The following is a 14,712-nucleotide window of genomic DNA, read 5'->3' as shown; positions in this document are numbered from 1 at the left end:
ATTATAAAAAAAATTTAATTTGTGGAAAATTCATAACAAAATGTGCAGTCAAAAAAAAATCATAGGAACTAACACGATCCCCCTGATGGGCGAGCTATGTAGGTTTTTACGAGGTATGTAGGATCAAATGGATGACAGTACCTTGTAACCAAGCAAACGTCCATCCTTCTCTGGCACCTCCTCGGTGAAACGCCGCTTCTGTGGTTGAGGTTGCTGTGGTGCAGCTGCTGCTTGAGTGCTTGGAGTCGACTGGGTAGATTCGGTGGTTGGGATCTCCCCATCAATATCAGGAGTAATGGCATTGCACTGTTGGCAGAGCAGCAGCGTTGTGTTTAAACATGAGCACATTCTTCAAAGTGCAGCCTTTCATGTGAGGGTACAATCACAGCAAAAACAAAGGTGCCAATAACTTGTGGCACTCCGCACCGGGAACACAACAAGAGAGCGAACGTTTTGGACAAGAACAACATAACTTGGTTTTGCCATCCAAGCCCATACAGTGGTGTGTGTGACTGTGTGTGTGTGTGTGTGTGTGTGTGTGTGTGTGTGTGTGTGTGTGTGTGTGTGTGTGTGTGTGTGTGTGTGTGTGTGTGTGTGTGTGTGTGTGTGTGTGTGTTAATGTCTCGAGCTGAGTGAAGAGATGATCCGCATGAAGGGATGACCTTGAGGGAGCTAATATAAACTGTGTCCATTCGGTGCACTATCGGGTAGCATTCTGTATCCCTGTGCTGGAGGCGACTGAGATTTAACAGGTACGTAAATGCTTGCTTGCAGAAAACTAGAAGGAGATGTATGCTTTGCTTTCTTTATGGAACTAATAATCTGCATTCTTGTGTTGTAGGAATGGGTAGAGAAATAGTTCAATAAAGCCTCATTTCTTGGAAGAGGTCTGAATTCGATTTCACAACAGTGTGTGTGTGTGTGTGTGTGTGTGTGTGTGTGTGTGTGTGTGTGTGTGTGTGTGTGTGTGTGTGTGTGTGTGTATACTGTTGTGGCCAAAAATATTGGCACCCTTGCATTTTTTTTCCCCAATGAATTTCCAAACAAAACAAACAAAAAAATCTGAAAAAAATTACTAAATCTTAGCTTATTCCACACAGAAATCCTAAAATGGCCTGGACAATTTTTGACACTTTTTAGAAGTTGTTAGAAATAATTAGATTTCAAGCAGGTGATTCTCCTCTACTTTGGAATTGAACTCACCTATGGTGGGTTGCAGGTGCCTGCAATATAAAAAATCACTCATTCAACCAGTTTGAATCGAGAAAAGGAGTCACTCTGTTGTTTTGTGTCACTGTGTGTACCGCAATGAGCATGGAGAAAAGAAAGAAAACCAGAGAATTGTCTGAGGAGGTCAGACACAAGATTGTAGCCAAGCATGGACAATCTCAAGGCAACAAGTCCATCTCCAGAGACCTTCATGTTCCTGTCTCCAACATGTGCAAGGTTATCAGGAAGTTTAAGGACCATGGTACTGCAGCCAACCTCCCTGGACGTGGCCGCAAAAGAAAACTTGATCGAAGATTGCAGTGAAGGATTGTTTGAATGGTGGAGAAAGCACCTCGATCAACTGCCAAACCCAAACAAACATATTCAAGCTGACCTTCAGACACAAGGTACGACAGTTTCAACTCGCAACATCCGTCGCCAACTCGATGAATTTGGGTGCTATGGTAAGAGACCCAGGAGGACCCCACTGCTGAGAGAGAGACAAAAGAAAGCCCAACTTGAGTTTGACAAAACACACCTGAACAAGCCAAAATCCTTCTTGGAGAATGTCCTGTGGACAGGTGAGACCAAATTCGAGCTTTTTGGTAAAGCACATCATCTCTTTGTTTACAGCAAACAAAATGAAACCTTCAAAGAAAAGAATACCTTCCCTACAGTCAAACATGGAGGAGGTTCAGTGATGTTTTGGGGTTGCTGTGCTGCCTCTGGCACTGGGTGCCTTGAATGTGTGCATGGCATCATGAAATCAGGAGATTACCAAGGCATGTTGGAGCACAATGTTGAACCCAGTGTCAGAAAGCTGGGTCTCCGTCGAAGGTCATGGGTCTTGCAGCAGGACAATGACCCCAAACACACTTCAAAAAGCACCCAGGAATGGTTCAAGATAAAAGGCGGGACTGTTCTGAAGTGGCCAGCAATGGGTCCAAATCTAAATCCCATTGAACACTTGTGGGGAGATCTGAAAACAGCAGTTGGGAGAAGGCACCCATCAAATCTGGGAGAACTGGAGCAGTTTGCACAAGAAGAGTGTGCCAAACTGCCAGTAGAGAGGTGCAGGAAGCTCATTCATGGCTATAGACCGATCCTACGAAGGGTTCAATGGACGGGCGCCCTCTATAGACGCCGCCATAGGTGGGAGGCGTCCGCTTCATTCGGCTTGCTCTCCAGCGTTCAGATTCCATGCAGTTACCGGGCTCAGTTCACTTTGCCGAAAGAATATCGAATCAAAATATATTTGTTTGTTAGATTCATCAGAGAAGATGGAATCGTGGACGATACCACCGGTCCACCGAGCTATACGACCGGTGAGTAGACGGTGTGGCGGCCCGCGCGGAGGTTGACTCTGAAGGGATGAATCCATGCGGGGCGGCAGTGATACACCCGCCGTGACCTGGCCGTATGGAAGAGTCGATGAAGCGATAAGGAGCCGGTGAGGCAGCCCGCGCGAAGGGACGGAGGCACAGTCGGGTCTGCCAGACAAGTCGCGACCCTAGTGATCAAGGAACTTGGGGCTCGGCAGCAGCCACTCGGGGCCTAGCCGTAGTTGCCAGAGGTGGCCGGCCCGGGCGGAGGTGGACTCTGAGGGAAGAATCCATGCGGGGCGGCTGTGGTCCGGCAGCCAAGACCTGGCCGTATGGCGGGTCGGTCAGAGGAGTCGTTATCGTAGTGGTCGAGAAGCTCGGGGCTAAGGCGGAAGGGGGCTCGGCATGGCGTAGCATAGGGTACGCGGTTGCTAACAAAATAGGTTTGGTGCAGGTGGAAGTGGAAACCGGGCACCCCCAGGTGCCAGGTGCCTTCAGGGCGGCATGGCCCAATAACGGGGTTTGTATCGTGTGCCTTCAGGTGCCAGGTGTCCATGACCGCTCCACACGTATAGAGAAACACTTGAGAACGATTATCACGGACACTTTTCATGTACGATCACGATGATAGTTGCGCTGGCGCAGACAGCTGGGAGTTCAGTTTGGATCGGGACGCCCCCCAGTAATGGCGGACGCAAGAGCGCCGCCTATTGGCGAAGGGGGCACGATCGTCCTTATCGGATCGGTCTATGGGAAGCACTTGACTGCAGTTATTTTGTCCAAAGGCTGTGCTACCAAATATGAAGTCGAGGATGTCAATAATTTTGTCAATGCAATTTCTTTTTATTTTCCGATTTAAAAGGATATATTAAGTTCTGAATCAAAAACAAAAGGTTCTGTAATATTAACAGTGAAATAAAGAATTATGGAGACCAAATACTTTTGTCAATTTCAACTTATTTTTAGAGAAAATTGTGGCTTATTTGAAAGAAGTGCAAGCGTGCTAATATTTTTGACCACGACTATATATACTCAGTGTACAAAACATTAGGAACACCTTCCTAATATTGAGTTGCACCTCCTTTTGCCTTCAGAACAGCCTCAATTTGTCAGGACATGGACTCTAAAAAGTGTGGAAAGCGTTCCACAGGGATGTTGGTCCATGTTTACTCCAATGCTTCCCACAGTTGTGTCAGATTAGCTGGCAGTGGATCTCTACTCTACCATCTCATCCCACAGATGCTCAATTGGATTGAGATGAGGTGATTGGGCAGGCCACTGCAGTAAACAGATATCACTGTCATGTTCGTGGAACCATTCCTGGGCAATCCTAGCCTTGTGGCATGGGGCATTATCCTACTGAAGAAATCCATTTGCAGATGGATACGCTGCTGCCATGAAGGGATGTACCTGATTGGCAATGATGTTCACATATCTTGTGGCATTCAAATGTTGCTCCACTTTTATCAAGGGGCCCAATGGGTGCCATGAAAACACACCCCACACCATCACCACACCAGCCTGCAATGTTGACACATGGCATGATGGATGCATGTACTCATGTGGTTTTCTCCATACCAGAGTCCTCCCATCAGCATGAAACAGCAGGAACTGAGATTCATCAGACCAGGCAATGTTTTTCCAATCCTCCAGTCCAGTGTTTTAATTCCTTGGCCCACTGTAACCGCAGGCTCTTGTTTTTTTTGCGGAAAGAAGTGGAATGCTGTACAGTCGTCGGCTGCTATACCCATTTCATGGCAAGGTGCAACAAGTGGTGCATTATTTTATGGGTCTTTCATCACCAATGTTGTACTGGACTGTCAGTTGACTAATTGTAGGCCGTCTGTTGCTCTGCACAATTTGTGTCAGCCTTCTTTAGCCTCTCTCATCAATGAGCCGTTTTCAGCCACTGGCCTGCCATTGGCTGGATATCCTTTGGGTGGTGGGCCATTCTTGATACACAGGAAACTGTTGAGCGTAAAAAACCCAGCAGCGTTGCACTTCTTGACACACTCAAACGGTGTGCCTGGCACCTACTACCATGCCTCTTAAATCTTTTGTCTTGCCCATTCACCCTCAATGTCACACACACAATCCATGTCTCAATTGCCTCAAGGCATAAAAATCCTTCTTTAACCTGTCTCCTCCCCTTCATCGACACCGATTCAAGCGGATTTAACAGGTGCAATCAATTAGGGATCATAGCTTTCACCTGAATTCACTTGAGCAGTCTATTTCATGGAAAGAGCAGGTGTTTAATGTTTTGTACATTGGGTGCGTGCGGTAATCTCCTGATTTCATGATGCCATGCACACATTCAAGGCACCCAGTGCCAGAGGCAGCACAGCAACCCCAAAACATCACTGAACCTCCTCCATGTTTGACTGTAGGGAAGGTGTTCTTTTCTTTGAAGGTTTCATTTTGTTTGCTGCAAACAAAGAGATGATGTGCTTTACCAAAAAGCTCGAATTTGGTCTCATCTGTCCACAGGACATTCTCCAAGAAGGATTTTGGCTTGTTCAGGTGTGTTTTGTCAAACTCCAGTTGGGCTTTCTTATATCTCTCTCTCAGCAGTGGGGTCCTCCTGGGTCTCTTACCATAGCACCCACATTCATCGAGTTGGCGACGGATGTTGCGAGTTGAAACTGTCGTACCATGTGTCTGAAGGTCAGCTTGAATCTGTTTGGCAGTTGATCGAGGTGCTTTCTCCACCATTCAAACAATCCTTCACTGCAATCTTCGATCAAGTTTTCTCTTGCGGCCACGTCCAGGGAGGTTGGCTACAGTACCATGGTCCTTAAACTTCCTGATAACCTTGCACATGTTGGAGACAGGAACATGAAGGTCTCTGGAGATGGACTTGTTGCCTTGAGATTGTCCATGCTTGGCTACAATCTTGTGTCTGACCTCCTCAGACAATTCTCTGGTTTTCTTTCTTATCTCCATGCTCATTGCGGTACACACAGTGACACAAAACAACAGCGACTCCTTTTCTCGATTCAAACTGGTTGAATAAGTGATTTTTTTTATATTGCAGGCACCTGCAACCCACCATAGGTGAGTTCAATTCCAAAGTAGAGGAGAATCACTTGCTTGAAATCTAATTATTTCTAACAACTTCTAAAAGGTGTCAATAATATTGTCCGGGCCATTTTAGGATTTCTGTGTGGAATAAGCTAAGAGTAATAATTTTTTTCAGATTTTTTTTTGTTTGTTTGTTTTGTTTGGAAATTCATTGGAAAAAAAAAAATGCAAGGGTGCCAATATTTTTGGCCACAACAGTACGTACACACACACACACACACACACACACACACACACACACACACACACACACACACACACACACACACACACACACACACACACACACACACACACACTCAAATTCAGACCTCTTCCAAGAAATGAGGCTTTATTGAACCATTTCTCTACCCATTCCTACAACACAAGAATGCAGATTATTAGTTCCATAAAGAAAGCAAAGCAGACATCTCCTAGTTTTCTGCAAGCAAGCATTTACATACCTGTTAAATCTCAGTAGCCTCCAGCACTGGGATACAGAATGCTACCCGATAGCGCACCGAATGGACACAGTTTATATAAGCTCCCTCAAGGTCATCCCTTCATGCGGATCATCTCTTCACTCAGCTCAAGACATCACAGACATCACGCACGCACGCACACCCCAAGTTATGAATGCCCGACTTACGAACGCCCGTACTTACGTACTGAAAAAAGCCTATAACTAGAACGGGCACTCGGTAGAGCGCATACCTTCGCCGCAGCTACTGTTCTGTACTTGGCATGGGAGTGTAGGGAACAGAACAACAAAAATACGATTTTGACCTTTTCGTGACCTTGACCTTGACCTTTGACCCGATTGCTCCCAAAATCTAATCAAATGTGTCCCGTATAATAACCAATCATCCCACCAAATTTCATGCAATTCGGTTGAATACTTTTTGAGTTATGCGAATAACATACACACACACACACAGACATACAAATAAATACACAGCGATCAAAACATAACCTTCCGCTTTTGCGAAGGTAATAATTACCATTATATATTATAAAAACGACTTATTTAAACTTATTAAAGCCTATAATTAAACAAGTACAAAAAGTTTTAATTAAAACAAAAGCCGCGTCGATGTTACACAATGCCTAGATGCAGCTGTGCCTATAACGTCGATGTTATAGGCACAGGACATTCCTATTGATTCGATTACTTGATGTTATTTTTGTGCAAAGTGAAAATATATCTCGGCAATTTCCCGTGTGTGGCGACGAATTTTTAATATATCTCGGCATTTTCCCGTCTCTTATTTCGGGCGGTGTATGACTGACCATGCCGCGATTTAAAAATATATATATCTCGGCAATTTCCCGTGTGTGGCGACACGTGAACGAAGCTATGCTCCTCTCTCCACATTATTGTGACGACGTATAAATTAAATATTTCATCGTGACGATTGTCATCAAATGGACGAATTTTTAATATATCTCGGCATTTTCCCGTCTCTTATTTCGGGCGGTGTATGACTGACCATGCCGCGATTTAAAAAAATATATATCTCAATGGACTTGAAGTTACAGGCCTTTGAGAATTCATTTCGTTCTATAAAGGGCAACTTTCATCGGATTTTCTTCCCGTTTTTTTTTCAACCGAGTCTAAAACTATGTTAGCGAATGTGAAAAATGAAATGATATATCGAATTTGATTTGAAATAAAACTGTGTGAGAGAGGAAGACACCACGGGCCTACAAAACAGGCCTCAAAGCTATGCGAGTTAATAAAATGGTGGATATTTGTTTATATGAAGCCTCTCCCAAAATGGGTGGAGCTATGGTTCCCAGAATGGGTGGAGCTTTGAGGTTTTGTCTTCTCTGCAAGAACAAGAAGAAGAAGAAGAAGAAGAAGAAGAACAACAACAACAGCAGAGGGCACTCTATTAGCAGCGTCTGCGACGCGGCTAAAAAATTGATTTACATACAATGGTTCATACTAACGAATGGACGGACTACTTTGCGCGACGCTCAAAACACTGCGCATTTTCAACGGTTCGTCGGCCCGAGGGAGAACAAAACGCCACACCGTCGTCGCCATTTTAAGTCAGATCGCGTAAACACTGTTGTGTGCGTTGTGTTTTGACTTTAAATTTTCATGTGTTTGCCCTAGTAATCATGGCTCCAAAGCGTAAATCTGATGCAAGTGATGGTGATGCATCGAAGAAAAGGAAAACGATCACGATTGAAACGAAAGTGGAAATAATAAAGTGATCGGAGAGAGGTGAGACGCCAACAAACCTTGGAAAAGCGTTAGGCTATTAACAGTCGGTCAACAATCGGGACAATTATAAAGGACAAGGGGAGAGTAATGGAGCATGTAAAAGGCTCTGTCCCGATGAAAGCGACAATTATCACTAAGCAATGCAGTGGTTTAATTATCGAAATGGAAAGGCTATTGGTACTTTGGTTAGAGGATCAAAATCACCATTGACTGGGAATGAAAAACGTACCCATTTGTTTGCGAACGGGTACGTTTTTCATGGAAGTCCCTCACGAACTTGCTGTCCATGTCTGAAGTGCGACTGAAGGTGCTACAGGAATGTGGAATTTATTGGTTTCACGCTTTAGCATTCGCCGTTTCGGCATTGTCTGTTTGCTTCTGGCCTCCCACCAGAAGAGATAAATAGACGAGAGACATATCAAGGTATGATCGTTTCAAGATATGCAAGACATCAATTAGAGCGAGAGTAAGTGTTAACCTTCAAATCATTATCTTTTCTTTTCTCTCTAAACAGTTTAAGAAATGTTTCTTTAATGTTTTTTATACCTATAGATGTTTTAAGTAAAATATATACTATATACTAAGACAAACATTTGACTAATCGACACTAGATGTGAACCGTACATAACTGTTCCGACTTACATACAAATTCAACTTACAGACAGACTTGAAAACGGAACTCGTTCGTAACCCGGGGACTGCCTGTATATGTTAGGGTTAGGGTTACATATATACACATACACATGGGTTTTTCAAGGGCCGATGTAGATATTTAGAGAGCAGAGGTCCAATGACAGATATAATGCCGATACATGCATCTGAGTAAATAATTGAGTAATAAACGAGAAGGGCACTCAGTGGAGCGCATACCTCCACCAGACTGATAAGTTTACATTTTGTATCCCACTGATAGGTTGGATCTGGATTCTGATCTGAAGCAAAATCAAATAGATTCCTCCTTGTCACACACACAAGCTGTCCACCAACTTTTTGAAATGTCCTGCTATATTTTGTTTTTAGCCCCATCACTCAATGGTGAAGAAAAACCACCTTTGGAGGCCATTTTTCCCCACAGAGCGGGGGTAGGCCTTTTTTTTCGCTACCATGGTCCCCTTATTGAAGCAATGTTTTATTGACGGATGCCCTTCCTGCCACCAAATCTATCAGTCGCCTCTTGCGACACTCAGGAAATTACCAGTGAACTGGTACTCAATTTGCCGACATCAGAAGGATGACAGGCTGAGTCAACCCCCCTGGTGTTAATTCAGCAATCAACCTGGATTGCTCCTGGGACCCCAAGCCCGGTACCCTAACCGCTAAGCCAACACCAGGTGAAGAATCACTTCGGTGGCAGAGGGAATAACAGCGAGTGACAATGTGAAGTATCCGAGTTGTTGTGGAGTATCTGCTTGTACATAGTGTCGCCTCTGCTAGGGCATCGTGGAAGATGTTGTTGCGGTTTTAGAACCCACACTTTTGTAACTAATAATCTCTTGTAAATATGACATTAAAAGGTTAAAGGTTGCACCCTTAGTTAGGCCACAGCAACACGTAGGCCACCTTAGAAATTGCAGTTATTTCCTTATTATGTGTTTTAGTTAAGGCTGTGTTCCCAATAGTTGAATCTGCGTTGCATCAATCAAATAAGGACTAGGCCCTTTCGTCCATTTTGCGCTCTCTCTCTCCCAATTCTATTATGTGCCTTTTGTTGGCAGCGTCCGCTGCCTCGCTGAGCTTCCGCCCAAGCGCCGCCATTAACCATGTGGTCGACTCGAGGAAGAAGGGGGCGGAACCCCAAGAACAAAGTGTGGCTTGTCAACGAGCCGTCAAAGGCAGAGCCGGTAAGCCCTTAACAGCCAACCAGGGCTGAGGTGAGCTCGATGGTGGGCGTGGTTTCGAAGCGCGCAGAGTGATCTGAAAGTGCGTTATATAAGCGCGAGCGCCAAGCCCTTTGACGGACTGCGCAGGGGACCGTCGTTATTGAAGGACTGGAGGATATACGCGCTTTGCAAACGGACTCCTTTCGAAAGAACTGCGCACAACGGACCCGTTGGGAGAGAGGGCTGATAACGAACTTGTGGGTATAGGCGCTTATTGAAAGGACTGATCCAAGAGCGCACATTTGCGAAGGACCCCCCCCCCCCCCCCCCCCACCATATGTAAGGTATGGTCGCGCGCCAACGATACGCAGAGCTGCCTGCCAGGTTTCGCATGCGGAACCGGAGCCTGGACGGGGGTCGATTGGAGCCTGGATCATTTACCTGGACCTTCCACCCTACCCACTACAATCCCGTGTGAGTGTGTACGTTTGTCTGGGGTGTTAAGTTAAGACTGTATAGTTAAGCCTGCCCTGTGTCCTGCTTCTTCTTCTTATTCCTGTAAATTCTTTCCTTTCCTCTTCTTTTTGCTTGTAAATAAATTCACCTTGTTATTTCTTGGTTTTTCCCTAATCCGATCGCCTTAGTCCTTTCTTTCCATTCAGTATCTGTGGCACGATTTCGGAACCGCTTAGAATCGGGTTTAGTATTTGTTAATGGCTCGGATCGCGGATTGCTAACCGCTCGGCAATATTCCATCAATATCCGTGGTTCGGGCGGGAGTTATTTCCCTGCTCGCGGTCGGTATTGGTAATTAGGTATTTGGGACCCAAATTGACCAATCACCCTACCCAAGACCGACCGGGAGGAGCATTGTAGCTTCCAGGACTCGGGACGGCCAGCTTAAAAGGACAAGGGGATTAACCCCCCCTTGATAAGGGGAGAGCCGACTCCCGAATCCACAACAATATTCTCCAGCTGTCTCATGTCGCCCGTTGCAACATGCATGCACAGGCCAAAATCCTTGGTCAATTTCCCCAAATTTTGCCGACCTGTATCTATCTATAATTCCAGTAATCTCTGTATGTGTGTTTGTTTGTTTGTTTGTTTGTTTGTCTGTGACCGCTGTTTCTCGACAACCACGGGTCCGATATACTTTAAACTTGCCAGGTATATTGCTGGGGACCCGAGGATGTGCCTTTTCAAGGTTTCATATTAATCGGACAATTACTTACCGAGCTATGTCCAAAAAACGATTCAACCAATCAGAGAGCAGCGAGCTATCGCGTGTGCCGAACGTGGCGAACACACTCTGCCTCGGACGGCACATTTGAGAGCGTATTCATTTATTTCACGTTGGCAAACTATGTTGCCGCTATGTTGGCGTTAAACGATGTTTTAAAACTAATTAAAACCATTTCATGTAAATAGAGGGGGGGGGGGGGGGATTGTCACTGTACTCGTAAGCCGTTCGCCGTTCGCTTTGGCGTTGCGAATGGATCAAAACATTTCATGGACCAAACCATTTCATGTAAAGCGTTCGCCGTTCGCTTTGGCGTTGCGAATGGACCAAACCATTTCATGTAAATAGAGGGGGGGGGGATATAATTTTAGATATATATATAGTACGGGCATGCCCTAGTATTTTCAAATGCCAAAGTTCAACATCACAATAACAACTCTAAATTCTTAACCGAATAAAAGTTAAACATGAAATGACAACACTTTGAGCAATCGAGCATCGTACGTCGGACGCTCCCCTCAGCGGGAAGACGATGGAGCTTGGCTTGCGCCTCCACTTCAAAAGTATTCTTCCGGGAATCAAACCAATTACATTTAAATATTTTTTTTTCAGTAGGCAAAATGGAACTAAATAGACAAAGGGTCTACAGAAGCCACAGGACGACACCTAGTATAACAAGCGGTCGCACATTCCTGTACGACACGGAAATGTGGCCATTTAGCACTCATTAATTAATATTTACTCCAATTGTAAACACAAACCCTGTTGACGTTTTACTAAAGTCTAGGTAATGCTATCTTGAAGACTAATAACAAATTACATTCAACTGTAAATTAAAAATTCCAAAATACCTGGTGGTTTGATGGTGGCACCTGGGATGGTTGATAGTATTGCATGTATGGCTGTGCGTAACCAGTGGAATAGGGAACAGGTGGGGTCAAGATGGGACAGCCCGTCGATCCATAAGGAACAGGAAGAGATACACCAAGTGGATGATAATACTGTGTCATTTGACCATAACTAGGAATCGGGAGAGGTGCTGGAGGATATCCTGTGGAGCACAAAGGAATGAGAAATTAATTCGAACAAGAAGTAAAAATATTACAGAATTCATGTCTGAAACTCGTCAAGCACAAAACTTGCACAAAGATTTAAAATGTGGAAAAAACACCCAAAATGTTGATGATCAACATCAGGCCACGAGCAGCCGTCAGCGCTAATCAGCCAATCGCGCGCTTTGTTTGAGAATGTACATACAGTACTGGCGTAGCTGTCATAGCGACTAACATGTCGTCAGATGCAGCTGCGGAAGGCGAAGATTCTGATGTTAGTTCTTCGGGGTTTGGCTTCATGCATGTCGTCAATACGCAAAGCAGAGTGATTCCATTTTAAAATATTTTTTAATATGATTTAATAACATTTTAAAGTTAATTTTTAATAAATGTTATTTTAATAACATTCCATTTCATTTTTTAATAAGAGCTTTGATAACTAGTTTGATAATTACTTTCAGTTCATGAAGAATTAAAAAAATATATCACTCAGTTTGATATAAAAATTAGAATGGCCATCTTCTGGTAAAACATTATTGTATCATTTCCTTCTCTATATATAGGATCCCTGGTGTTGGGCTAGCGGCTAGGGTGCCGGCTTAGGATCCTAGGATCCTGGGTTCGAATCCCGGTCAATCGCTGAATTAACGCCAGGGGGGTTGACTCAGCCTGTCATCCTTCCGAGGTCGGCAAATTGAGTACCAGTTCACTGGTAATTCCCTGCTTGTCGTTAAAGGCGGCAAAAAGGGTTGGCGTCAGGAAGGGCATCCGGCCGTAAAACAATGCTTCAAAAAGGGGACCGAAAAACAACAACAACCACGGTTCCCGAAAAAGGCCAACCCCCGCTTGCAGGGGAAAATGGCCTCTAAAGGTTTTTTTTTTTTTTTTTTTTTTTTTTCCTTCTCTATATATAAAGGAGTGTGTGTGTGTGTGTGTGTGTGTGTGTGTGTGTGTGTGTGTGTGTGTGTGTGTGTGTGTGTGTGTGTGTGTGTGTGTGTGTGTGTGTCTGGATGTCCGCTTATAACTCAAGAACGACACATCGGAGAAAAGTTTTGGACACAGATTCGGAATCAGCATAAAATCCCGGTGGTTTTAGGCTACGTTTTATTTTAATATCAATGGTTTAAAAAAAACCGCGCCAGCTGCAATTCCATGGTGTAGTTTGTGGCGGCGCTAGACGTTCGGGGTGTATTGCAATGGTTTGTCGGGTTTGGCTGTGGGTCCAGAATAGCTCCCATTTCCTTATGTTCTTCCACTTTTATTTTGATTCTTCTGTTACAACGCCTTCCTTATCTACCTTATATCCCCCCGACGAGGCCTCTACATAATTTCATGCGGCAGAATTTCGTGCATTTTGAGCGAAAGAAGTGAGACGAAGTTGTAGGAGGAAGAAGAGGCGCGGTCACTGTGGAGGCCTCGATCGTGAGTGGAAATGGCGGGAATTGCGTTTGTATCGCAAAGTAAAGGATCTGCATTCATTTCTGAACTTGCATTGGTGGATTGTTATACATCTGCATTATTTTTCATAAAAAAACTTTATGTTGAACTTGAAGGCTCCAAGCACAGACTATATATATAGCCCTCATTAAGGTAAAAATAAAAGTAACTAGAACTGCCACTTTAAAACTGCTGGCAGTGATGACCGGTTTACTCGCACCCACTTTTGATGCAACCCCACTGTTGATACAACCCCACTTTTGATACAACCCCACTTGTGATACAACCCCACTTTCATTGGACATGCTTTGACACAACCCCCTTGGATACAACCCCGACACACACACACACACACACACACACACACACACACACACACACACACACACACACACACACACACACACACACACACACACACACACACACACACACACACACACACACACATCCCCTCTACCCCCTCCCACACACACACCCACACCCCTCCCCCCACATGCACACCCTTCCAAACACACACACACACCCACACACACACATCCCTCCCCCCCCCACACACACACACACACATCCCTCCCCCCCCACACACACACATCCCCCCTACACACACACCACACCCACACACAAACACACATATCCACACCCACACACAAACACCCCCACACCCCTCCCTCCACACACCCACACATACGCACATCCCCTTCCACCCCACCCCCACATACACACAAACACACATCTCTACACCCCCCCCACCCCAACACACAAACACACGCACACATCCCCCCTACCCCCACCACACCCCTCCCCCCATACGCACACCCCTCTAAACACACACACACACACCAACCCCCCCCCCCCCCCCACCTACACACACACACACACACACACACACACACACACACACACACACACACACACACACACACACACACACACACACACACCCCTAACACACACACAAACACACGCATACATCCCCCCACCCCCAACACACACACACACACACACACACACACACACACACACACACACACACACACACACACACACACACACACACACACACACACATCCCCCCTACCCCCACCCACACCCCTCCCCCCAAACACACACACACACACACACACACACCAACCCCCCCCCCCCCTCCACATACACAAACACACCCCACCCCCAACACACACACATATCCACACACACACCCACACCCCTCCCCCCACACACACACCCCTCCACACACACACACACCAACCCCCCCCTCCACATACACAAACACACCCCACCCCCAACACACACACACACATATCCACACATCCCCTTCCACACCACCCCCTCC

General features: G+C 45.4%; 1 protein-coding gene across 8 annotated transcripts in view; it reads right to left on the bottom strand.

The window, feature by feature from the left end:
• KHDC4 (KH domain containing 4, pre-mRNA splicing factor) overlaps window positions 1-14,712 on the bottom strand; it is a 59,504-nt gene that overhangs the window by 17,857 nt on the left and 26,935 nt on the right. For all 8 annotated transcript variants that reach the window (XR_013624707.1, XR_013624708.1, XM_068127425.2 and 5 more), the window contains 2 exons: window positions 11,739-11,938; window positions 142-306 (listed from right to left, as the gene is read on the bottom strand). Coding sequence is in view for 6 of the 8 variants with exons in the window: in XM_068127425.2 (XP_067983526.2) it covers window positions 142-306; window positions 11,739-11,938 (365 nt within the window). In the remaining 2 variants the exon portion in view is untranslated. The remainder of the gene's footprint in view (window positions 1-141; window positions 307-11,738; window positions 11,939-14,712) is intronic.

The sequence above is a fragment of the Myxine glutinosa genome, chromosome 10, assembly GCF_964187855.1.
Source record: "Myxine glutinosa chromosome 10, kmMyxGlut1.1, whole genome shotgun sequence".
In the NCBI taxonomy this organism is placed as follows: Eukaryota; Metazoa; Chordata; class Myxini; order Myxiniformes; family Myxinidae; genus Myxine; species Myxine glutinosa.
This window is presented reverse-complemented; position numbering and strand designations above follow the sequence as displayed.